The 27,300-nt window shown below is 39.0% G+C and overlaps 1 protein-coding gene across 32 annotated transcripts in view; it reads left to right on the top strand.

The window, feature by feature from the left end:
• Positions 1-27,300, top strand: part of FRYL (FRY like transcription coactivator) — a 351,368-nt gene that overhangs the window by 237,759 nt on the left and 86,309 nt on the right. For 28 of the 32 annotated variants that reach the window (XR_014812414.1, XR_014812413.1, XR_014812412.1 and 25 more), the window contains 10 exons: positions 3,582-3,689; positions 7,441-7,678; positions 9,067-9,252; positions 10,263-10,349; positions 11,684-11,952; positions 16,405-16,600; positions 17,541-17,665; positions 19,402-19,459; positions 22,916-23,007; positions 26,349-26,521. Coding sequence is in view for 25 of the 32 variants with exons in the window: in XM_084971998.1 (XP_084828124.1) it covers positions 3,582-3,689; positions 7,441-7,678; positions 9,067-9,252; positions 10,263-10,349; positions 11,684-11,952; positions 16,405-16,600; positions 17,541-17,665; positions 19,402-19,459; positions 22,916-23,007; positions 26,349-26,521 (1,532 nt within the window). In the remaining 7 variants the exon portion in view is untranslated. The remainder of the gene's footprint in view (positions 1-3,581; positions 3,690-7,440; positions 7,679-9,066; positions 9,253-10,262; positions 10,350-11,683; positions 11,953-16,404; positions 16,601-17,540; positions 17,666-19,401; positions 19,460-22,915; positions 23,008-26,348; positions 26,522-27,300) is intronic. The other 4 variants (XM_084971990.1, XM_084972000.1, XM_084971997.1 and 1 more) reach the window with 1 other exon arrangement.

Here is a 27,300-nt window from a genome sequence, read left to right as displayed (position 1 = left end):
TGTAGTCAATTATTTCTCTTTACGGCCGTTTCCATTTTCCTAAGTATAGAGGGTTGAGTCTTGCTTGCTTGTTTTCGTACTTTCTCTTCTGGAGTTCTCGCCTATTGCCATCTGCTGCAGTTCTTTTTTTTTTTTTTCCCACCTTTTTATGGCCGCATCTGTAGCATATGGAAGTTCCCAGGCTAGGGGTCAAACTGGAGCTGTAGCTGACGGCCACAGCCACACTGGATCCAAGGCACATCTGCATGGCATCGCCAGATCATTAACCCACTGAGCCAGGCCAAGCACCAAACCTGCCTCCTCAGAGGGACAACATTGGGTTTTAACCTGCTGAGCCACAACGGGAACTCCTGCTGCAGTTCTTAATACAGTGATTCCTTTCACATGCTCAGTTTTGCTCTCTCAAGTACTGTCAAACCAGTATAGATAGCAAAGATCATCCCAGATCCGCCTAGTTTGTTGTCAGTGACAAGGCCTTATACTTATTTGGTGAGTGATAGATAAATCCTAGTTACCCCAGATGTGTGTGGACAGGATTGGTTTATTAAGTCAAACAGATGCTCTTATTTCCAGAGCCTTCTTCAACAAAAAAGAAAACCTGGAGTTCCGTCGTGACTAGGAACTGTGAGGTTGCAGGTTCGATCCCTGGCCTTGCTCAGTGGGTTAAGGATCCGGCATTGCTGTGAGCTGTAGTGTAGGTCGCAGACGCGGCTTGGATCCCCCGTTGCTGTGGCTCTGGTGTAGGCCAGTGGCTACAGCTCCGATTTGACCCCTAGCCTGGGAACCTCCATATGCCGTGGGAAAAGGCCCTAGAAAAGGCAAAAAGACAAAAAAAAAAAAAAAAAAAAGAAAGAAAGAAAATCTGAAAATCTCTGAGAACCAAGGGTACAGAGGGGAATGATGTTTGAGTAGCTTTTTCGAAGCAATCACCTCCTCTCATCCCCACCTCACCACCCCAGCAACTGCTTGTCAACCCCCATTTTTTTTTTTTTTTCCATGTCATTAAGCACTTCCTTCTCAGGACGGTGTATTTATGTCAACAACTTCTTCTATTTGCTAGGAAGCATTGACATATTCTCTATATGAGGACTTTTTAAAAGATATTAACATCTGGGAGTTCCCAGTGCGGAAACGAATCTGACTAGTCTCCATGAGGACGTGGGTTCGATCCCTGGCCTCACTCACTGGGTGAAGGATCGGGCATTGCCATGAACTGCAGCATAGGTCACAGACATGACTCAGATCTGGTGTTGCTGTGGTGTAGGCTGGCAGCTGCAGCCCCGATTTGACCCCTTGCCTGGGAACTTCCAGATGCCACAGGTGTGGCCCTAACAAGAATGAATGAATGAATAAATAAGTAAATGATATTAACATCTGAATCATAGGACTTAGCTTACCAAATTGGATATTGGACCCCTCAATTAATTAATAATTACTATATCCTAGTATTTGCTACTATTTCTGAGAGTTTCTCTACGGTGAAGCTTTTCTCCTGCATTACGTCCTCTGGGAAATCTTCATCCTTTTTGTCACACTTTTCTCGTTTATGCCATAAGTTTGCCCTCACCTAGTCCCTCTGGCTGCATATGCAGCGTCTTCGATGCCAGCCATGGCAGCATTCCCTGGGGGTCAGCTCTTTCTTCCTGTAACCCCAGACTTCTGTTTGATGTGAATTTCACTTCCCATATTCCTTTCTTTGCTATACTTTAATCTTTGCTGTACTTCAATCTTTGTGGACCGATTTCCTCTTTTGATTATCCACTTTTGTCAAATGTCACCCGAGTTTACCACCGGAGACAAGGAATGAACACAACTCCACCCTTTTGCCATGTATGTGTAAACTGAATAACAAATGTGCAGGGACCAATCACTGTGGACTTTGAAAAAAAATTGATGTGATTGAATCACTGGCTATGATGCACATCTGTCATTTATGTACTGATTAGTGAACCGAAAAGCTAACAGGGAAGCTTGGCTATACAATTACTTATAGTTAATATGTGGTAACAGAAAACTGAACCACCACACTGTTGGGGCCTGGTATTACTTAGCTACATTGTATAACCGAAATTCATGCACTCTGGAACCAAGCAAAGGGAAGACTGACTGTATATAAAATCGCTAAAAGTAAGTAGTAAGTCCATTGCCACTATAATGAATACCCACCCCCAAAGTCTTCGAACATCCAAATTCTTTTCTTTTTTTCTTTTTTCTTTTTTTTTTTTTTTTTTTGTCTTTTTGTCTTTTAGGGCCACACTTACAGCATATGGAGGTTCCCAGGCTAGGAGTAGAATTGGAGCTGTAGCCACCAGCCTACACCAGAGCCACAGCAACGGGGGATCCAAGCCACGTCTGTGACCTACACCACAGCTCATGGCAACACCGGATCCTTAACCCACTGAGCGAGGCCTGGGATTGAACCCAAGTCCTCATGGATGCTAGTCGGATTTGCTAACCACTGAACCACAACGGGAACTCCCAATTTCTTCTCTACATAAGAAATATTTTCTTGGGCCAACTGAGACCAATTTGGGAAAAATAAATTAACAGCTTCATCTTGAAATAGAGACCAAAATAAAAACCAGGATATAAAAGGTTAGCTATTTTAAATAAATAATAAAATCAGAGTTCCCGTCGTGGCTCAGAGGTTAACAAATCTGACTAGGAACCATGAGGTTGCGGGTTTGCTCCTTGGCCTTGCTCAGTGGGTTAAGGATCCGGCATTGCTGTGAGCTGACATGCCTCGGATCCCGCGTTGCTGTGGCTCTGGCGTGGGCTGGTGGCTACAGCTCCGATTAGACCCCTAGCCTGGAAATCTCCATATGCCGCAGGAGCGGCCCAAGAAATAGCAAAAAAAAAAAAAAAAAAAAAAAAAAAAAAATCATTGAAAATACAGAGGAATTAAATTGTATCTAGCCTCCTGAGGAACCAAGGTTTTCAAAACTTCACATATTCTATTACATATAAAATACAAATAATGCTTATTTGAATGTGTGTGCATTCTGAATTAAAATAAAAATCCAAGAACAAACAATGTCAGGAGTGGTATATGAAAATGTCTGTTTTCTAAGACCTTGTTACTAGATGATACTAAACAAAAGAAAAATTTTTGTTAATTTTAGAGGTTTCCCCCAAATAACTATTTGATTATTTAATAAGGGCAATGTTATTTTTGTTTTTAATAATTAAATATTATCAAAGGTTAACTTTTTAAATTATATGTAATTTTATTTGAAACAACTATAAATAATTTACTTAAATAATGTTTATTATTTAAACATAATTGCTGTTCCGCTTCTTTTCTAATTACTGAAAACCTTTTTTTTTTTTGGCTCGCTAGCTGTGTTTTTTTCCTGAATTAGCTGTCTATCGTTTTCTTCATGTATAAACTGATAATTATTTACTGAATTTATATGTGCTCCTTTTACACTAAATACATTAAACTTTTGGAGGTGGGCTCATACTTTCTGTAATAATTTTTTCACATTTACTTTCATTGTCTTGATGTACGTAAGATACTTCTTAATTGAGTCTTATGTGTGTGTGTTTGTTGTTTGTGGTTTTTTTTTTTTTTTTTTTAGGGGGGAAAGAAAACCCAAAATTGATTTGTTTAGAACTTGTATTGCTGCTATTCCAAGGCTGATTCCTGATGGTATGAGCAGAACTGACCTCATTGAATTGTTAGCAAGGTAAATGAGAATTCCTGTTCACTATGTTAACTTTTCTTTCTTTCAGTCTCTTTCCATTTCTAATACACTCTGTTACTATTATCGCCAAAAAAAGTAGTGATAAAGACATTTTTAATCCTTTATTTGATTACTTTCCAAACTCCTGTTTTTGTCTTTTATTCTCCCCACTTATTTCTTAACTTTTAAAGTTCTTCTGGATTCTCCTACAAATCCCATTTTTAAATCGCTTGCCTTTCCATCTAGTACTGTTTCTTGGGATTTATATAACACGTTATGTCCCTTAATGTATGAGCATAATCAATATGTGATAATACTCATTAGGCAATTAATTACTGTATTAACTTCCACAGTCATTTCTTTGGAACCGAGCTTGGTCGCCAGGTCTCACTTTTTTTCTTTTATTATAGAGCCTGTAGGGTTCAAGTCTTTATCTCATTCCTCTGCTAGACTCTATAAAATGAATAAATTGGAGTTCCCATTGTGGCTCAGCAGATTAAGAACCCAAACAGTATCCATAAGGATGGGGGTTTGATCCCTGGCCTCTGCACTTAGTGGGTTAAGGATCTCGCATTGCCGCAAGCTGCAGTGTAGGTCACAGATGTGGCTCAATCTGGGGTTGCTGTTGCTGTGGCTGTAGAGTAGGCCAGCAGCTGCAGCTCCGATTCGATCCTTAGCCTGGGAACCTTCATGTGCCACGAATGCGGCCCTTAAAAAAGCAAAAAGAAAAAAGAAAAAAAGAATAAATAACATGACATCAGGCTTAAATACTAGCTGCCAAAACTAATTCTAGGTTGAAGTGATGGCCTTTTGAAAAACTGCTGTGTTGATACAGTTGGGGATTCACTTTAGGTAAGAGGTTAGCACTTTTTTCTGAAAGGGCCAGATAGTAAATATTTCAAGATTTGCAAGCTCTGTGGTTTTTGTCACAGCTACTTATCTCTGGATGTAAAAAGTAGCTACCTGTGAAGCCTGGATTTGGCCCTTGCGCCATGATGGCCCCCACCCTAAATGGAAAACCAAGTACAAAGACTATTATAGATCAGTGATACTTGACATTGAAAGATGTTTCCAGCTTGCCAGGCACTTATTACTAAGTCTTCAGTTAAATTCACAATGAATAAACAGTTAACCACCAACCTTTTCCAACTCCTTTTTTTTTTTTTTTTTTTGCTTTGGATGGCTGCTCTTGTGGCATACGGACGTTCCCAGGCTAGGGATCAAATCCGAGCTGCAGCCACCAGCCTACACCACAGCCACATCAACACCAGATACAAGCTGCATCTGTGACCTACACCACAGCTCACAGCAACACTGGATCCTTAACCCACTAAGCAGGGCCAGGGATTGAACCCTCACCCTCATGGATACTATGAGCCACAGCGTGAACTCCCACCTTCTTCCTGAAAACACCTAGCATTTCGCACACACTTCCTATCCTCATCTGTTGCAGGTTGCAATCAGAGGCTGAATGATAGTGGTCTCTTTAAGGATTTTGAGAAGAAAGGGGTTACTTTAAAACTTTGCACCATGAGATAAGTTCATCCCCTTCCACTCCGTCTCTTAAGTCTTGCTATAAATTAGACTGCATGGTTACAAACTTCTTGGCAGCATTAGGAAGGGAAAATAAGTTGTTATTTACAGTGCTATTCCTTGGGAAAGCAGGAAACAACTATTATTCAGTTCTACTCTTACTCCCTGCACCTCCATATAAGTCACCTACATCTTTGTGGGTAACAATCTGTATCCCTCACCAAAATGAAATTGCATCTACCAAGGCGTGGGATGGAGGAGCCTAGGAGAAGAGCAGACCTCTGAACAGTGATCAGCAGTTTGCTTTGCTCTTTACTTTGCTTATTTCCCCTGTGATATTCACTACTCATTAATTTATTTCCATAGGAGGAAAGGTTCTAGGGTCTGCTTATTTCACTTCCTACTCCTACTTCCTACTCACATCACAATTCCAAATGATAGATGTCTAAATCTTCTTTACTTAGAAATAAAGCAAGCAGGAGTTCCCGTCGTGGCGCAGTGGTTAATGAATCTGACTAGGAACCATGAGGTTGCAGGTTCAATCCCTGGCCTCGCTCAGTGGGTTAAGGATCCGGTATTGCCTTGACCTGTGATCTAGGTTGCAGACGCAGCTCAGATCCCTTGTTGTTGTGGCTCTGGCGTAGGCCGGTGGCTACAGCTCCGATTAGACCCCTAGCCTGGGAATCTCCATATGCCACGGAAGCGGCCCTAGAAAAGGCAAAAAGACCAAAAAAAAAAAAAAAAGAATTCCTCAAGTACCTCTAACCTGTAAGCACCTCAGAAAAAAAAGGAAAAAAAAAAAGAAATAAAGCAAGCAAACATACATTGTAAATTTGCAGACCTGTCTACTTTCTCTAAGGAAGGTTAATTAGTTGTCCTGCCTTAGATCAGCCAGCCCCTATTGTTCTCATCCTGCCTCTATCCCCTGACCCACACTTAAATTCATGGATTTAAGCAATGTTGAAATGACCCATAAAGCCAGCAGCAAGGAGTCAGCCACTCTCCTTTCCCACATTATTTCCGTGATGCCGCTATCAGAGATAGAATACTGAGCTAGAGACCCTTATCATACTGACCCCATATGATATTTCTGATATTCTTTGCTGCTGCCTCGTGGCTTGCTCCCGAGTCTGTCTGCTATAGTACTTTTTCTCTTTGGTCTACTTGTCCCTTGAAGGGTGGCTTAGTGGAGACCAGAACTGAGTCCAGCAGGGCGAAGCCTTTGATAGCTCTTCTCACCTAAATCACTGGTTTCCTCCTCTGTCGCTGAGGATCACTATCTTCCCAGCTGCCCAAGCATGTAATTGTGGCATATCTTAAATATTACCTATTTATTCATCCAGGCTGTTTCCAACTCTGATGCATGGGTCTTGATGGTCAATCACAAAAAGAATCCTCTTCAGCCCCCAACAGAAACTCTTACTCACAAAGCATTTTATATTGGTAGTGTCACCGCCACAGCCATCTTTTATAATTTTCTTGAAATCCTCTTGCTAATACTACGCTCATGTCCTCATACTCTTTTGTTGTCTTTAAAGGGAATTCCATATGGCCTCTCCTATAATTTATTTAAACTCTTTTAAAAGTCTTACGTGTTAAACACATTTTTTCCCACCTTTTTTTCTAAACTCACGGCATTTGTGATGTTTCTCTTAAATTTATCCTCATTCTCACCTTCAGAAATTACTTCTTTTAAATTGATGCCATCTTGATGTGTTGTATTTCTCACTTTACAATCAGACAGGCATCTTATATTTAACTGTAACTTCCGCAGCGTGAAAGGAATGATAGAGGTAAATCATGTCCTATCCAGCGTTAGTGAAGCACTAAATAAATGTGAGCTAGTGCTGAGGTATTATATGATTAGATATAATTTTTGATTAATTATTAGGATAACATAACAGTACTTTAAGGATTAAAGAATTTTCTTTAGTTCTGATTTGTCACTCTGTTTTCTAAAGTACATATGAATTAAGATCAAACATGTTCTGATTTATAGTAAAAATAGCAATAATATTAATAGATTGATATATGAAATTAAGTGAATATGGACTAGCATAAGGGCGAATATATAGCATCAAAGGTGAACATTGGTTCCTATCCTCATACTTCTTACAAATCAATTGAGAGGACATATTTTCAAGGGCTTAGTTTTCAGTTTTAGGTAAAGAACTATTGGGAAGGTTTTTGAGGTTCGCTAATGGAATTTTGTTCTTGGTAGGCTCACAATTCATATGGATGAAGAACTGCGTGCTCTGGCTTTCAATACTCTGCAGGCACTAATGCTTGATTTTCCAGATTGGCGGGAAGATGTTCTTTCAGGATTTGTTTATTTTATTGTTCGTGAAGTGACGGATGTCCATCCCACGCTTCTTGATAATGCTGTAAAGATGTTGGTACAGTTAATAAATCAATGGAAACAAGCAACCCAAATGCATAACAAAACCCAGGACTCACAGGTACCAAACTCCGTCATGATGTCCCTCTGCCTGTGGTCAGTGGTCTGTGACCACTAATGTTAAGACAGATTGACTTTCTCGAAAATTGAAAGTTTGATAATTTTCATTCCCTTTCAAGGTGTTCCTAATCCCTTAAACTTTCCTATAGTTTATATATTAAATATACTGCATTTGTGTGTCTAATCTTTCCTACCTTCTTGCTTTGGTTACAATTCTATTGTTTTGTTTCATTTTTTGCTTTTTAGGGCATATGGAGGTTCCCAGGCTAGGGGTTGAATCAGAGCTACAGCTGCTGGCCTATGCCACAGCCACACCACCACCAGATCCAAGCCACGTCTGCCACCTATACCACAGCTCATGGCCATGCCAGATCCTTAAGCCCACTGAGTGAGGCCAGGGATCGAACCTGTATTCTCATGGAGCCTAGTCGGGTTCGTGAACCATTGAGCCACGATGGGAACTCCTGGTTATGATTTTGAATAAACATTAGAAAGTAGAGGCAATTCTAGCTCATATTTAGGTTGTGTCCAGTATATTTAAAGCTGATGTAATAGAAAAATTTTGGTAGTCTTCCAGTTGAGTTATTTGATTGTCTTGTCAAAGGCACCAGTCCCTGTTTCACTTATACAGTATGTGTGCTTCTTAACCATCCTCAAATTGATTTATGGTTATGTAAAGCCTTAGAACCTTGGACTGTTAGAACTGGATCATCTAAGCCAGCCCAGCTTCTCAGCCTTTAATGAGCCTACAAATCACCAGGGACCTGGGAATCTCTCTCTCTTTAACAAGCTCCTAGGTGATGCCACACTGCTGGTCCACACTTTGAATCCAAAAGATACAATCCACTCCCTTCATTTTTCACCTAGAAATGTTAGACCAATGGCAATTGTCAGCTTTAAGGCTTTTATGTAGCCAGAGAATGATAGAACAGGTACAGAGTTCCTGTTTAAACTGCCAAGTAAATGCTTTTTTCACTGTGTAACTATGACATTTTTATAAATTAAATGCATTTTCCATGGCTTGAGGAATTCCCATTGTGGCTCAGCGAGTTCAAAACCTGATTAGTATCCGTGACGATTTGATCGCTGGCCTCACTCAGTGGGTTAAGGATCCAGTGTTGCTGCAAGTTGCAGTGTAGGTTGCAGATGCAGCTCGGATCCCATGTGGCTCTGGCTGTGGTGTAAACTGGCAGCTGCAGCTCCGATTTGACCCCTAGCCCGGGAACCTCCATGTACCGCAGGTGCGGCCCTAAAAAGAAAAAAAAAATTAAAAATGGCTTGAGCTGAGGTAGAACTGTAGCCATAATTTTGATGATTTGCTTTAATCTTTATTGTTCTACTGGGATGTCTCTACGTATGTCATTTTTTAACTTGTGTTTCTTTTTCAAGCATGGTGTGGTTAATGGAGCGTCTCATCCCCCTCCTCTGGAAAGGAGCCCGTACTCCAGTGTGTTCCATGTGGTCGAAGGGTTTGCACTTGTCACTCTCTGTAGCAGTCGACCTGCCACCAGGAGGTTAGCCGTCAGCGTCCTTCGAGAAATACGGGCTTTATTTGCACTTTTGGAAATACCTAAGGTAAGACTGGCTATTTCATTCAGCTATCTAACGAAAGCACTTCAGCTCTCTCCTTTTGTCCCTTATTCTGTTTCTGTTTTTACTATCCAGGTATAACTTAATTATAACAAGATCATTTTGATAGTGTATCTAAGCTAACCCACCTGCCCTAATTTCCATTTGTAACAAATAGAAAAATAGGGCTAAAGTGAGTGTTTAATGTTTACCTAGGTTGTGCTGGTTTTTTTGTTTTTTTTTTTTTAATTTTTTTAATTTTTAAAAATGTTTTTTAAGAGTTCCCGTTGTGGCTCAGTGGTTAACGAATCCGACTAGGAGGTTGCGGGTTTGATCCCTGGCCTTGCTCAGTGGGTTAAGGATCCGGCATTGCCGTGAGCTGTGGTGTAGGTTGCAGATGTGGCTCGGATCTGGTATTGCTGTGGCTCTGGGGTGGGCCAGCGGCTACAGGTCCAATTCGACCCCTAGGCTGGGAACCTCCATATGCCACAGGAGCAGCCCTAGAAAAGGCAAAAAAAAAAAATTTTATTTTAAAAAAATTGTATTAAAGTATAGTTGATTTACAGTGTTTTTTTCAGTTTCTACTATACAGAAAAGTGACCTAGCCACCACCCATATGCATACATTCTTTTTCTTTTTTTTTTTTTCCATTTTCCATCATCTAACCCAGGAGACTAAATATAGTTCCCTGTGCTGTACATCAGCGCCCCATCACCCATCCATTGTAAATGTAACAGTCAGCATTTACCAAGCCCAAACTTCCTGTCCATTTCTCTCTGTCTTTACCCCCCAGGTCTGCCCTTCATGTCCATGATCTGTTTCTGTTTGGTAGATAGATCATTTGTGCCATATTTTAGACTCCACATATAAGTGATATCATATGGTATTTGTCTTTCTCTTTCTGGCTTGCTTCTCTTAGTGTGAGAATCTCTAGTTCCATCCATGTTGCTGCAAATGACATTATTTTTCCTTAAACATTCCTAACTTTTTTAGACATGCGATGTCTTTTTTTGTAGGGTGATGATGAATTAGCCATAGATGTGATGGACAGGCTGAGCCCATCCATTCTTGAGAGCTTCATCCATCTCACTGGGGCCGATCAGGTAACTATAAGGATTTCATGCTATTCAGTCTTGTTTTGGAACCTAAGACATATGTATATACATATGTGAATTTTCTTCTTACAAACGTCATTCCTTAGAATATATTTTTGAAAATGGTAAAGTTCTTTAAAGATTAAAAAAAAAAAATAGGAGTTCCCATCATGGATCAGTGGTAACAAACCTGCCCAGGATCCATGAGGATTCAGGTTCAATCCCTGGCCTCGCTCTGTGGGTTAAGGATCCGGCGTTGCCCTGAGCTGTGGTGTAGGTTGCAGACGCTGCTCAGATCCCATGTTGCTGTGGCTGTAGTGTAGGCCAGCAGCTACAGCTCCTAGTCAACCCCTAGCCTGGGAACCTCCATATGCTGTGAGTGTGGCCCTAAAAAAACAAAGACCAAAAAAAAAAAAAAAAGAAAGATTGCAAAAGTGATGGAAGGATAACTAAGAAGCTTTACTACTTGAAATCACTTTTCTTCTTGTTTTGGAATCCTTGGACAAGAGGTTTCTGTGCTTTCCATGTAACACTTGGCTCTTCCAATTCTTGACTTATGTGTGACCAAGAGAGATAATAACAGAATTTTATAAACCTAAGAGACGGTTATAAATCCGTGCAATTTGAAGAATTCTGTTTTAGGTTATTAATTGTGAATTGGCCAACAAGAAGAGAAATGGATGACTCTCTTGTTGTACCTAAAGTTGTGCCTGGCTCAGAGTGGATACTTTATGAATATTTGTTGAATAATTGAGTGAATTGGGCCTGTTTACTTTAAGACTCCATTTTTTGTTGTTTTATTGTCATTCTGTTGTTTAAATCATTAATAATTTGCTCTGAAAGTACGTCTTTATCTCTTTAGCTTAAGAGCTTTGAATATTGAGAAAATAGTGAGAATTTGTGCCTTTGGGGAGGCTCCCATTTTCCAGTCTGTTCCACATCTGCATAGATAGGGTACATCAGCCTGAAAGTTAATGGTTCATTTTTGAATTCTCTGGTGGTTTCAGTGTGGCTATGAAAGTTGCATATTCCTACATGATTTATATAAGTGGTGGTTCTTAACCTTCTTTGATTTATACATCTTTTTGAGACTAATAAAAACTATGGAATCTCCAGAAAATTGCATGTACCTGTGTGCGCACAAACCTTATTTGCAATTTCAGGAATTCTCCCTTACATGTACCTTGGCCCTCATAGTACCCCAGTTTAAGACCCTCTGTTCTAGAAACTACCAATAGGCCACATATAGTTTAAAGAATTTATATGGTAAAATTTTGAAAGTTGTTGAAATATGATGCAATAATTAATTGTTTTTGATTTGTTTTGTTTTTTTCTCTTCATAGACTACTTTGTTATATTGCCCTAGCTCAATAGATTTACTGACATTAGCAGAATGGAACTCCTCTCCTATTAGCCACCAGTTTGATGTGATTAGTCCATCACACATATGGATATTTGCACATGTGACCCAAGGCCAAGACCCATGGATTATAAGTCTCTCCAGTTTTTTAAAGCAAGAAAATCTTCCAAAACACTGCCCTACAGCTGTGAGCTATGCTTGGATGTTCGCCTATACAAGACTTCAGTTATTATCCCCACAAGTTGATATAAAGTAAGTTATTTTCCTAGCATAAATCCGAAAATGTATAGGCTGCCAGCCTTCCTACTGTGTGCATTTGATAAGTTCTACAAATTGGGAATCCCATAAATGACATGCCATAATGTACTGGGGTGCAAAGGGGTGAGATGAAATTTGTAGAGATTATAGTATCATAATCCTTCCATTCTTTTTAGGTAATGTGGTCTCACCAAATTGTAATAGTTAATTTACTTAAAGCTGCACTGCTTGGTGCATAGTTGGTGTCCAGTGAATCTGTTTTTAATGAAAGAATTAATGAGGAAAGGGTCTGAAGAGGAATATGGAGTATGGATGTGGATATAGATAAGTTTGTAGCTAAAAAGTGAGAAGTAAAGGGAGTTCCCATTGTGATGCAGTGGAAATGAATCTGACTAGGAACCATGAGGATGTGGATTTGATCCCTGGCCTCACTCAGTGGGTTAAGGATCTGGGGTTGCCGTGAGCTGTGGTGTGGGCTGCAGACTCAGCTCAGATCCTGCGTTGCTATGGCTGAGGTGATGGTATAGGCCGGCAGCTGCAGCTCCAATTTGACCCCTAGCCTGGGAACCTCCAGACACTGCAGGTACGGCCCTAAAAAGCAAAAAAAAAAAAAAAAAAAAAAAAAAAAAAGTGAGAGGTTAAGACAAACCAAGCTCGTTGACCTTACTTTTCATGACAACATTGAAAGGAAGGCCATCTGCTGATAATGTCACTCAGTTGTGGTTCTCAGACTAATGGTAAAGAGTCAGAGTAACTGGTGATGTGATGGAGAGTTGACCGTGGCTTTATAAGCTGCAGTTTTGTCTTGCTCTTAAATATAGGCGAGAATTTGTGACCCTGATTTGGGGTTCCTGATTTCACCTTATCCAATATGCCATTGATCTAATGGCGTGTAATGAGTCGTCTCATCATATAACTTTGTTCATATAAACCCAACATCTGGATAAACTTAACATCTTAGGCTCACATTAAAGGTGCCACACAGAGTTCCTGTCATGGCTTAGCAGAAACGAATCTGACTAGTATCCATGAAGTTGTAGGTTCGATCCCCGGCCTCGCTCAATGGGTTAAGGATCTGGCGTTGCCATGATCTGTAGTGTAGGTCGCAGCCGTGGCTCAGGTCCCATGTTGCTGTGGCTGTGACTGTGGTATAGGCCAGCAGCTATAGCTGTGGATTAAAAAGACTTAATTAATTAATTAATTAGTTAAAGGTGCCACAAACCTGGCTTCTCCAGTCTGTTCCCCTTACTTTCTGTCATCGACATCCATAGACTCTGTGTTGGAACCAAAAACCTCTCAAAATTCACTAAATGTGATCTGCCACATCTATTCCATGACCTTTTTTTCCACATGAACCTAGAATGCCTTTTCCTCTGTATGCCCACATCTGACATATTGCAAATTCCACTTTATTTTTATGCCCTTCTCATAATTCCAAACCAGAATTATATATCTATTTAGATTCTCAGATATTGTGTATTGGATGCTTTTTTCAATTAAATTATAGTTGATTTATAATGTTTCTGCAATTTCCATTGTACAGCAAAGTGACCCAATCACACACATTTCCCTGTGCTGTACAGTAGGACCCCATTGCTCATCCATTCCAAATGTAACAGGTTGCATCCTCCACCCCCAAACTCTCCATCCATCCCACTCCCTCCCCCTGACAACCATAAATCTGTTCTCCATTGCCATTGTCTGTCTCTGTTTTATAGATGGGATTATTTTTGTCATATTTTAGATTACACATGTAAGTGATATATGGTATTTGTTTTTGTCTTTCTGACTTCACATAGTATAAGAATCTCTAGTTGCAATCACATTGTTGCAAATGGCATTATTTTGTCTTTTTTATGGCTGAGTAGTATTCCATTGTGTATATATACCACATCTTCTTAATCCCTTCATCTATCGATGGACATTTAGGTTGTTTCCATGTCTTAGCTATTGTGAATAGTGCTGCAATGAACATAGGGGTGCATGTATCTTTTTGAATGAATATTTTGTCCAGATAGTATGCCCAGGGGTGGCATTGCTGGGTCATATGGTAGTTCTATATTTAGTTTTCTGAGGTACCTCCAGACTATTTTCCATAGTGGTTGTACCAATATATATTCCCACCAGCAGAGCAGGAGGGTTCCCTTTTCTCCACACCCTCTCTAGCATTTGTTATTTGTTGACTTGTTCATAATGGCCATTCTGACTGGTGTGAGGTGGTACCTCATAGTAGTTTTGATTTGTATTTATCTAGTAATTAGCAATGTTGAGCATTTTTTCAGGTGCCTCTTGGCCATCCGTATGTCTTCTTTGGAGAAATGTCTTGGTCTTCTGCCCACTTTTCAGTTGGGTTGTGGATGCTATACTTTTAATGAACATTCACCACCTTGCATAACACTTATGAACTTATTTAGTTTCCCTTAATTACCATATTTGAAATTATAAGCCCCTTCCTACCTCCATTCCCTGTATCACCTTTCTTCTCTATTTTTCTTCATCAAGCCTAATACCATGGACATTATTTTACTTCTGTATCATGTATCTCCCATAGCACACAGGATGACAGTGATTTTTTTTTTTTTATAGGTTTTTGGGTTTGTTTGTACTGTTCTCACTGTGCTCTTTAAAATACTAAGAGATGGAGTTCCCGTCATGGCGCAGTGGAAATGAATCCAACTAGGAACCGTGAGGTTGCGGGTTCGATCCCTGGCCTCGCTCAGTGGGTTAAGGATCCAGATTTGTCATGAGCTGTGGTGTAGGTTGCAGACGCAGCTCAGATCTGGTGTTGCTGTAGCTCCGACTAGACCCCTAGCCTGGGAACCTCCATATGCCACGGGTGCAGCCCTAAAAAGACAAAGACAAAAAATAAAAAAATAAAATACTTAAGGGACTATTGATGAATTAATGAAGTGGTGTGTAGGGATTGCTTATCCTAATATACTATAAATCTATTGAAGACTGAGATTATAATTTAGTATAATTTTGTTTGCTCTCAGTCCTCGATCCTAATGGAATTTTTGTGTTTGTAAAGATTTATGGAATTGTTCTGAAGAATTTTATTGGTCTAATCTTTCCAGACAGAAATCTAACAGAATCCTTAAAAGTACAGATATTCTTTTGACTGCAATTCCTGTTTCAGGAATTTACCCAAGAATATAAACTTTCATTATAATTTTTCATATATTCAAATGCATAGTGCTGTGTGTATTATGGAAAATTTTCTATTAGCTAAAATATCCAACTCTAAAAGTGTGGCTGTATACCTCATGATAATCTCTGTGATATAGCATTCCGTCATCAAAAAAGATGTCATAAAAGGGTATTAAAAGCTCATGGACGATATTTAAAGCATATGTTAAGTATAAAAAGCAGGTATGAAACAAAAGAAACAGTATGGAGTTCCCATCTCAGCGGGTAACCAACCCGACTAGCATACATGAGGACGCGGGTTGGATCCCTGACCTTGCTCAGTGGGTTAAGGATCCAGCGTTGTCATGAGCTATGGTGTAGGTCACACACTTGGCTTGGATCCTGCATTGCTGTGACTGTGGTGTAGGCTGGAGACTACGGCTCCAAATTGGACCCCTAGCCTGGGAACTACATACGCCGTGGGTATGGCCCTAAAAAAAAGACCAAAAAAAAAAAAAAATGTCATGAAAGGGTATTAAAGCACATGGACGATATTTAAAGCATATGTTAAGTATAAAAAGCAGGTACAAAACTAAAGAAACAGTATGATTAGATTTTTATAACTTAAATGAGATAGATTCATGCCTTTATGTATTAAATTGAAGTTGTGTGGAAGAATATTCACTGCTTATTTTGATGTAGGTAAAGGTAATTTTCATTTTGTTTTCACTTTTGCCCTACATTGAGCATTTATAATATAAATGTGACCAGATAAAATTTTTTTCTTTTTTTCTTTTTTTAATCATAGTTGATTTACAATGTTCTATCAATTTTCAATTTCCGCTGTACAGAAAAGTAACCCAATTATCCATATATATATACACACACTCTTTTTCTCACATTATCCTCCATCACGTTCTATCATAAGTGATTAGATACAGTTCCCTGTGCTATAGAGCAAAATCTCATTGCTTAGCCACTCCAAAGGCTATAGTTTGCATCTACCAACCCCAAACTCCCAGTCCAACCCACTCCTCTCCCCTCACCCAACCTGAGATACTATTTTAAACTGTAGTGATAGAAATAATAGCTATATCAAAATGATCCTGTAATGTGTTTTAATTTTCAATCCAATATTTTATTCATTGTATCTCATTCCACAAAGACTTCGTAGAAGTAATAATAAAAACTATAAACTAATACCTCCCCTAAATGGATAGAAATTTAGCATTAGTTAAAAAAAAACAAACTTCAAAATGGGTTGTGTTATTTATACCTACTTGTTTTTCTTTTTTTTCTTTTTTTTTTTCTTTTCAGTAGCCCCATCAATGCTAAGAAAGTAAATACTACCACAAGCAGTGACTCATACATTGGCCTGTGGAGAAACTACCTGCTTCTTTGCTGCAGTGCAGCCACATCCTCATCATCTTCAGCATCTGCAGGTTCTGTGAGGTGTTCTCCTCCCGAGACGCTGGCGTCCACCCCCGATAGTGGCTACAGCATTGATTCGAAAGTGAGTTTTCCAGGTCTGCCACTGAGTCTGAATGGCCTTATAAATGTCATGTGTTAACCGGACCACGAAGCCACTTGATTGAAATGTTTATTAGTTACTTGGACTGATTTTGACTATAGTTCAAGAAGTCCCATTACAATCTTTATGGGTTTCATTGGAATCAATGGTATATAAAGTTTTGATTTTAGAATTTCCCCAAATTATGTAGTGGTCCAAATAAGTTGATTAAAAACAGCAATAGAGTCTTCATGATATGACACAGAATCACCTGGTGGTTCAAGGAAATTGACAAATTCTTTAATACTGATGACTCTTTTATTGATTTATTTAAATTTTTCTGGGTTTTTTGTTTGTTTGTTTGTTTGTCTTTTTAGGGCCGCACCCACAGCATATGGAAGTTCCCAGGTAAGGAGTCAGATCAGAGCTACAGCTGCCAGCCTACACCACAGCCACAGCACTGCCAGGTCTGAGTCTGATCTACACCACAGCTCACGGCAACACCAGATCCTTAACCCACTGAACGAGGCCAGGGATCAAACCCACATCCTCTTGAATACTAGTCAGGTTTGTTAACCACTAAGGCACAATGGGAACTCCACTGATAACTCTTTTAGAAGCTTTTTTTTTTTTTTAAACTCATTTTTACATATCAAAAGAAACAGATTAATGGAGGGAGGTGGCCTGTAAAACAATGGTGAGTTTCTGTAAGAAATTAAGAGACCTGCAAATCCTGTTCTGTTAACAAACTGGCAGTGAGCGAGAACCACTGGATAAATCACATAACCTTTTTAGCTTATGTATACCACAGGCAAATCTTGAAGCACCATTCATTCTAAGCTCATCTATCCATTGTCCTTGACAGATAACTGTTAAAACGTCAAATTATTTAGTTGGCTGTACTCTCATTAGTGCTGCTAAAAATATAATTTATCTTTTCCAGATTATTGGCGTCCCATCCCCTTCATCCTTGTTTAAGCACATAGTTCCAATGATGCGCTCTGAGAGCATGGAAATCACAGAATCCCTTGTTCTAGGTCTTGGCAGGACCAACCCAGGAGCGTTTAGGTAATTATCTTTCTATGTCTTCTCTATGTGCTCCAGGAGTAAATGTGGCTACTAGGAGAGCAGGTGAGGTAGAGCACTTATTATTAGGATAGTTAATTAGCCACGTACATTTAACAAAACATTTCTTTTATTTGGGCCTTCATTTCCTCATTTTGATTGAGCAAATAAGATTTACCCTATTTTCTTCAAAGAACAATTATGAAAGTCAAATATATAATTATACATAAATTTGTTCTAGAAATTATAAAATGCCATGGGAAGCTTTAATTTTTTCCTATCCAATTTATTTAGATTATGCAGTGGTTCTATTAATTTATAATCTTAATGTATTGCTTAAAACTATATTTTTTCCCCTTCTTGTTCAAGGAAATAACTTTTCTTAAAAGAAATGTATAAACATATTTTATATCATTCTTGATGTTTTTGAGAGCCATAAAGCAAATACTTCATTTTTACCTGAAGGTCTGTTTTGTTATTGCCTGCTGAACACTGAATTTATTCTTTTGAGATTGTCCTATATTGATATGAGGTGATGTTTGATGTTTTGTTTCCAAAATAACATGTACAATAGAAAATAGGCCAATGAATTGTACTATGTCTATAGGTGTGGGATGGTGTTCATTATAAATGAAGTTTTAGAAGATTATTTTATGACAAATAAATACACTCTTGTGCTAACAGAAAAAAGTGAGATGCATAAACAATCTCAATTTCTTTAAAAAAATAAAGAATAAATAGAAACAATTCTGAGGCATATACTTTAAATTTCTGCAATAATTCCTATACATGATGAAATTGTGGGTGGATTTTATTTTCTTTTTTTTTTTTTTTTTGTATTTTCCAAATTTTGTACAGTGAGTACATTTGCAACCTAAAATCAGGATATAAGCCAAAAAAAAAAAAAGGATTATTTTCATGTGGTTCATACCTTTTGACCCATTAATTTTATCGGTAAAAATTAATACTAAGGAGATAATAAAAAATGAAGTCAGAGATTAATTTACAAAAGTGTTTACTGGGCAGTATGTATAATTTTAAAAATTAGATAAAATTTTGTTGTTTGTCTTTTCTACGCTGCACCTGTGGCATGTGGATGTTCCCAGGCTAGGGGTCAAATCAGAACTATAGCTGACAGCCTATGCCACAGCCACAGCAATGCCGCATCCGAGCTGGGTCTGCGACCTACACTGCAGCTCATGGCAACACTGGATTCTTAACCTACTGAGCAAGGCCAGGGATCAAACCCACATCCTCACGATTATAGTCGTGTTCATTACCACTGAACCATGTCGGAAAGTCCAGAAATTAGATAAAATGTATTGAATCAGTTATAACTGGACATGGTTAGGAAGTCACATCCAACCTAATACTAGAGTATTATTAATTAACATGTGAAAATGATTGTGCTAATATTAAGGAAACAAAGGAGACATATGTTAAGGTTTAAACCATGTAAAATGCATGTGGCTGGAAAATGATTGAACAGATAGTATTTATCTCTTCAAATTAGAGTAAGTGGCCTATACCATTTTTTCCTTTTTTCCAGATACTCTACAGAGTACATGTGTTATTTCACAACCAAAACAAAACAATAAAAATTGTGTTTAAAACAGTAGTACTAGGGTTAACCCTTGTCAGTTTAGATCATCATATTAATATTTACATGTAATTTCCCACATGTCAGGTTATATCTTTTTAGCTGTTAATTAAAAGAGTGTATATCATTTTTCTTCTAGGGAACTAATAGAAGAATTACATCCCATAATTAAAGAAGCACTTGAACGAAGGCCAGAGGTAAGCTGTTTAGGTTTCTGTCATTAAATATTTATTTGGCGTTCCCGTCGTGGCTCAGTGGTTAACGAATCCGACTAGGAACCATGAGGTTGCGGGTTCGATCCCTGGCCTTGCTCAGTGGGTTAAGGATACTGCATTACCTTGAGCTGTGGTATAGGTCACAGATTCGGCTCGGATCCCGAGTTGCTGTGGCTCTGGCCTAGGCCAGTAGTTACAGCTCCAATTAGACCCCTAGCCTGGGAACCTCCATATGCCGTGGGAGCAGCCCAAGAAATGGCAAAAAGATTTAAAAAAAAAATTTTTTTTTTGGCAAACACTTAAAATTGGCTTCTATATTCTATATAATAGGAACAAAAGTTAGGCATTCAGAAGTAAATAAATAAGTCTAGTACAGTTTTCAACATTTAAAAATATATAAATATATAAAAATATATATTATGTTGAAAATATTTTCCACTTAAAAATATATATAATATTCCCTTGTGGCACAGAGGGTTAAGGATCACCACTGTCACTGCGGTGGCTCAGGTTGCTGCTGTGGCACAGGTTAAATCACTGGTCCAGGAACTTCCACATGCCACAGGTATGGCCAAAAAAAAATTAAATAAAATAAAATCAATAAGAAAATGAACAACCCAGTAGAATAATGGGCAAACATTGTTAAAAAAAAAAAAAGATTACAACAAATAAAACTCTTTATCCCCCCATTAGCGGTCTTAGAAACCCATTCTGCAATACAGATATTACATTGATGTAGCTGAAGTGAGAATGGTCAGAATGCTCAGCATCTGGGTCGAAGTCTGTTAACCTTTGTAAATGACCAAATAGAATTTCCAGCTTTGCAGGCCATCATTTCTCTACGGCAACTACTCGGTTTTGCTACATAAACAACTATGCCAGTGGATGTGGTCCTATATTCTAGTAAAGCTCTATTTTACAATTCCAGGCAGCAGTGGTCCAGATCTGGCCTAAGGGCTGTATTGTGCCAACCCCAGGTCTGGATCCCCATATCTACACATATGGTTCTGAGCAACTTGCAGAAACCACAGGCCTTGTGAGACAAATGATGTATAAATGATAATTATAACAATGTATCATGTATTTAAATATTTATTTAAAGTCATAGGTAAAGGGTTATATAAGGTATACGAAGAAAGCCTCTGATTCTGCCTGTGGAGTAAGAGAACACTTTGTAGGTGAAGCATTGACATTTGTCGTAATTTTTTTTAGGTCTTTTTGTCTTTTTAGGGCCACACCCACAGCATAGGGAGGTTCCCAGGCTAGGGGTCCAATCGGAGCTGTAGCTGCCGGCCTACACCTCAGCCACAGCAACACAGGATCCAAGGCACGTCTGCAACCTACACCATAGCTCATGGCAATCAGATCAACCAGATCCTTAACCCATTGAGCAAGGCCAGGGATCGAACCCATGTCCTCATGGATGCTAGTCAGGTTCATTAACTGCTGAGCCGCAGTGAGACCTCCTTGTAGTGAATTTTTGAAGCACTGTCCCCAGTGGACAAGCAAGAGAAATACAGTCTAAGTAGAGGAACAGCATTTGCAAACTTTAAAAAATTGGACATTGCAAATTTTTATTTGTAATTATGAGGAAGCTGATTCAATGTTAGGCTGGAAGGTAAGAAATGAACTGTTTCATGAAAGGATCCTGGTTTTATTTTATCCAGCACACTAGTGTTCCCTGTATGGCAGTGGAATCTAAGAATTAGCTGGAGAGCTTGCCAAAAAATTTCAATTTTCTGGGCCTGGTGAAATGAGAATCTCTGAAGTGGAGCCCAGAAATCTGTTTTTGTTTTTTTTTAAGCACCTTAAATGAGTCTGATGTTATCCCCATTTTATAATTGATTAGATTTTTGTTTCAGAATCGTCATGTTGGTTACAGTGCAAAATGATTTATTAGAGTAGCAATGAATTTTAGGGGGAAAAATCATCATAGCACGTGAGTAGGTGTGTACGGTGACATGCCTTAAATGTGAAATTTATTTTGAGAGCATTAGATGCACAGTCTTTCTATGGAGACAAACTGAAAACAGGTCAACCAAAACTTTGAGAAATCCACAGAGATTGTTGAGGAACCATTTCATTCAAGATGAATTGCAGTAAACTTCCTGAGCTAAAAGAAACAGTAAATTTAATGAACTGGTTTATCCACAAATTGACCTGCTTTTCGAAGGCAGAAAACTGGATTGTGGACACGAAAGTGAAAGACTAATTTTCAATGGCCTTGTGTTATGAAAATTATATCGTGAAATAATGAGTTCCAGAAGAAAGGATTTAAGAGATGAATTCTATCTTACTTTTATATGAGTTCCTGTTAGAAGCAGAACCAAGTTGAGATGTCACAGCTATTATTCTAAGGATTAGTACTTTGGCCCTAGTAAGAAAACATATTTATTCCTACCATAACAATTGAAGAAATACAGATTTTTTTTTTTTAACTGCCACACTTGCAACATATGGAAGTTCCCAGGCCAGAGGTCAAATCGGAACTGCAGCTGCAGGCCACAGCTACAGCAACACCAGATCGGAGCTCATCTGCAACCTACGCTGCAGCTTGCCGCAATGCAGGGTCCTTAACCCACTGAGCAAGGTCAGGGATTGAACCTGCATCTTCACAGACACGATGTCTGGTCCCTAACCTGCTGAGCCACAATGGGAACTCCAAGAAGTTTGGTTTTGTTTGTATTTTTGTGTGTCAGAATTCACTGTTGAGTGAAAAAACCATGGCCTGAGCAAAATCTGTGGGGTTTCTGTTTCTTTGTGATATTGTCCCTGCTCTTCGGTCATACTCTTGGGAGTGTCTTAGGGACCCTTCATCATCCAAAGAGGAACTGTTTCAATTCCTCTGAGGTTGTCTGATTAGCAAACCTAACCTAAAATGTTTTAGTTCCTTTTATCATCTCCCCTCATAAGTGTTATTCCTGCATAAAATGTCATCTGATTTTATTAGGCTCATTAATGTCAAACTATCCACACATAACCTTTTTGACACAATAAGCCACCAGAGTGCGTGAAATCTCCGTCCATTAAGCAAAATAATGAGGGCCCCCCTCAAATTAAGACATTCACATCATTCATTCTTTTTTTTTTTTGGTCTTTTTGCCTTTTCTAGGGCCGCTCCCGTGGCATATGGAGGTTCCCAGGCCTAGGGGTTGAATCGGAGCTGTAGCCAGCCACCCGTCTACACAGAGCCACAGCAACACGGGATCCGAGCTGTGTCTGCAATCTACACCACAACTCAGGGCAACGCCAGATCCTTAACCCACTGAGCAAGGCCAGGGATCGAACCCACAACCTCATGGTTCCTAGTCGGATTCGTTAACCACTGAGCCACAACGGGAACTCCAGTTCACATCATTCTTTACAAGTTCCACCAGCAAGTTTCCTGTCAGCTTTCTCAAAAGATCTTTCATTAACATCTTTGTCTCTTTGGGATAGAACATGAAACGGCGCAGGCGTCGAGATATTTTACGAGTACAGCTGGTACGAATATTTGAACTGCTGGCAGATGCTGGTGTCATCAGTCACAGGTCAGTACTGGATTTTGATGTTAAAATTTTGGGATGATTAAAGAACATGTTTTTTTTCTCTTATGAAAAATATAAAAACAGAGAAACACCTTAGCAACAGCAAAAACCTGCACCACTATAAACACTGTTTACCAAAGATGCATGTGGTTCATGAAACCTTGGCTAAAAAATGTACTGAAGATCTGCCACTGGTACAGATTTTTGCTTTAGACAAAAATTGGGTATAATGTTCCTATGGTTTTGCTATTTCCTGGGATGTTGTAATCTTGGCTAGTGGATAGTAACCTGTGTGTGTGTGTGTGTGTGTGTGTGTGTGTGTGTGTGTGTGACTGAGTTAACTATGTTTCACTTTGTCCTTAGGATCTTTTGCTTCTGGAGTTGTTAAAGTCATGTATTTAAAGGCTAAACATTATAAAGTCTGCAAATTATTTCAATCAACTGTTAATCTATCATGCTGGGGAAAATTATGAAATCCATAAACATAATTCCTCACTCTTTCCACCCTACACAAATAAAAATGTAGAACCTAAGATGACTGTTGGAGTAAAGGCATCTCAACACTAAGAATAGCCCCTTGAGGATAATTTCATCAGCTTTATGTTGAGATATAACTATTTCTCTGGGAAAGTAATGATGTTGCCTGGCCATCGATAAACAAACAAACAAACACTGGAGTTCCCATTGTGGCGCAGTGGAAACGAATCCAACTAGAAACCATGAGGTTGCAGGTTCGATCCCTGGCCTCGCTCAGTGGGTTAAGGATCCGGCGTTGCTGTGAGCTGTGTTGTGGATTGCAGACATGGCTCAGATCTGGCATTGCTGTGGCTGTGGTGTAGGCTGGCAGCTGTAGCTCCGATTTGACCCCTAGCATGGGAACCTCCATATGCCGCAGGTGTGGCCCTACAAAGCAAAAAGAAAAAAAAAAAAAAAAATGAACCTGACCATTTTGAAAAAAGTTAACTGTAAAAAGTTCCTGGGGAAAAAGTATTAATAATCCAACAAGTGTGGTATTTATTGTCACTTTACCATTTGTCCCAATCATTTATTTCTCAAGTGTGCCTAACATCTTTCAAAATTGGCATAGAATGCTTTTGACAAGTGCTTTCAAAATATAGTGCTTTTAAAGAGAATTTAAACCCTTGATTTACTATTCTCTTACAGTAAATGAAAATCAAATGAAAATAAAAAGGAAACATCACTTTTTTTAATCCTTCACAAAAATCAAACTAGAAGTTAGCCAAAGCAAATTTGACACTTGGTGGGCTCAATGCAAAAAATTAACCTAATACACATCTGAATTTTTTTTTTTTTCCATTTTCGACTGCTTCTAATGTAATATTAGCGAATGAGGAATCTGAATGGTATTGTTTGGGGAACTGCAAGATGTTGAATTTTGAAACTTAACTACAAAAGGTGGACTCACTTTTCAGCAGTAATGGTTTTGAACACAGTTGCATGTTTTGTTTTTGGATTTTCTTTTTCAAGAGAAATCAATATGAAGTTATCACTATTATGGACTTTGTACTTCTTGGCTAAGGAAAAAAGGATGAATTCTGAATGGCAAGAAGGCAGGGGTCTTTGTTTTTCTTCACCCAGGTGGTCCTATGTGCCTGATACATAGTAGGTAGTCAGTGAATATTTGTTACATGAGTGGCTGTTTTGTTCTGTTACAGTCTACTTAATCGTCTTCCCAGCCAACTAAGAAATCATGACCCAGGAGTTCCCATCGTGGCGCAGTGGTTAATGAATCTGACTAGGAACCATGACGTTGCAAGTTCGATCCCTACCCTTGCTCAGTGGGTTAAGGATCTGGCATTGCCGTGAGCTGTGGTGTAGGTTGCAGACGCGGCTCAGATCCCGCGTTGCTGTGGCTCTGGCGAAGGCTGGCAGCTACAGCTCCAATTAGACCCCTGGCCTGGGAACCTCCATATGCCGTGGGAGCGGCCCAAGAAATGGCAAAAAGACCCAAAAAAAAAAAAAAAAAAGAAAGAAAGAAATCATGACCCAGAGTTTAAAAACATTTGTTTAAGGAATAAAGGAAAAAATTCATTGTGAATTCATTCAACCTATTTTTGACTATTATTTTTATCATGCTGTATCGTTGTGATCCCTTACTCTTATTCTCATGGATTTAGGATATGTATAAAAAACTATTCACAGGTATTAAAAGAATATTTTTACTTTAAAAATTATATATTTTAGAGGTACTTTACAAATAAAACAAGGAAAAATTAACCAAATAACTAAAGTGCTCTAAAGTAGCTATGGGTCACACCTGCTTACTCACCAGTGGAATAAGACTGGAATCCCAGACTTGTGACTTAACCAAATAACCTTCATGCAGTCATTGGGCTCCAGACCCAGGAGCCCAGCTTCAAAGAGAGGTTTTTTCCCACCATTCCTGTGGCATGTGCAAGTTCCTGGGCTAGGCATCAAATCCTTGGCAACAGCAGTGACGATGCTGGGTCCATAACCCATGGAGCCACCAAGATTCTCCAAAGAGAGCCTTATTGTAGATGTACTTGAGGCAAGTACCAGGGTGTAGACAGATTTTATTGTTTTTTGTTTTTTAGGGCTGCACCTGCAGCATATGGAAGTTCCCAAGCTAGTGGTCAAATCTAAGCTGTGCAGTTGCAGGCCTATGCCACAGCCACAGCAGCGCCGGATCCAAGCCATGTCTGTGACCTACACCACAGCTTTCGGCAACACCAGACCCTTAGTCCACTGAGCGAGGCCAGGGATCGAACTCACATCCTCATGGATATTAATTGGGTTCGTAACCTGCTGAGCCACATCGGGAACTCTAGATGGCAGATTTTTAAACCAGCACTCTTACTTGAATTCTCATACTTTTGTATCCCCAGTAATATCTATCCCAGAGTCTTGCTGGGAATAAGTACCTAATGGGTATTTAATTGATTATGCTAAAAGTATAATATGAATTTGCAGGGCAACTATGCAAATATATAGAATTAGCCTTTCCTCTTTCTACCTTATAAACTGATCCTCCCTTTCCTATATGTGTTCTTATTTCTTTATTTCAAAAAAGCACTATATTTTGATGAAGAGAGAATAATATTTACAACTCACCATAGGTGATTAAAGTTGGATATGGAAATGAATAATACAAATTCAGTTGCAGTTCCTTAATTATGAAGCACTGTGTGTTTCTATATTTCAGTAAGCCAAAATCCTGTTCATTCTTTTTTTTGCATATTAAATTAGACTATGCAGAGTTTAATATATATTACTCTGATTTTGATTATTAGGAATTTATTTTGACTTAAGTTATAACTTAAAATCACATTATCTTTACCATGTGTTTTCTTCAATATTTTCAGTGCAAGTGGTGGCCTTGATAGTGAAACACACTTCCTCAACAACACTTTATTGGAATATGTAGATTTAACTAGACAACTCCTGGAAGCAGAAAATGAAAAAGACTCTGACACCCTGAAGGATATACGATGCCATTTTAGTGCCTTAGTGGCGAATATCATTCAGAATGTTCCAGGTATGGTTTTCAGTGCCTCAAACTGTTCATGAATATTAAGGGACCATCACATTTTTTTTCTCCCCTTGGGGTTTTGTAATCTAAGTTGATAAGCAACTTGTGAACGTATGAAAAAGTATGTCAGCATAACATATCTTTTAATTAGTGTCAGTGACTAGAAATCCAAAAGCAACCCAACATGGACTTTCAGTGATAACCAAAACATGAACAAAAAATTGAAGAAATCAGTAGAATAAGGTCTTTGAACAAACTTGTTCCAGATGCTTTGTGCAAAGAGCATAATGCTCCAAGTGTTAATTGAGAATAGAACTAACAAGATACCTTTGACTGATGGGAGAAGGGTGTTGGCATGAATAAGGACCACAGTGACTCACTGATTCCTTTTACAAAGTGTACCTTTTATTGAGCACATACTACATGCCAGGCACTGGTTTAGGCAGCAGGAAGATTAATGTATGCAATTGCTTTTTGAAAAGTCAGAAATTCTTTCTTTACCTGTATAAAAATGTAGTTGTTGCCTTCGATATACAATGTAAATATAAATGTCTCTTTTTCTTTCTGGGAAAGAGTTAAAGTTATTTCATTACCTTAAAAAGTATATGCAGGAGTTCCTGGCATAGCACAGCAGAAATGAATCCGACTAGGAACCATGAGATTGCGGGTTCGATCCCTGGCCTCATTCAGTGGGTTAAGGATCCGGTGTTGCCGTGAGCTGTGGTGTAGGTTGCAGATGCGGCTTAGATCTGGGGTTGCTGTGGCTGTGGCAAAGGCCGGCGGCT

Source organism: Sus scrofa, chromosome 8, assembly GCF_054392235.1.
Source record: "Sus scrofa isolate SSC_HxYL_T2T_F1_AM1 chromosome 8, Sscrofa_HxYL_maternal_Yorkshire_Landrace_v2.0, whole genome shotgun sequence".
Lineage (NCBI taxonomy): Eukaryota > Metazoa > Chordata > Mammalia > Artiodactyla > Suidae > Sus > Sus scrofa.
The sequence above is the reverse complement of the archived record's forward strand: the minus strand, read 5'-3'. Positions and strand labels throughout refer to the sequence as shown.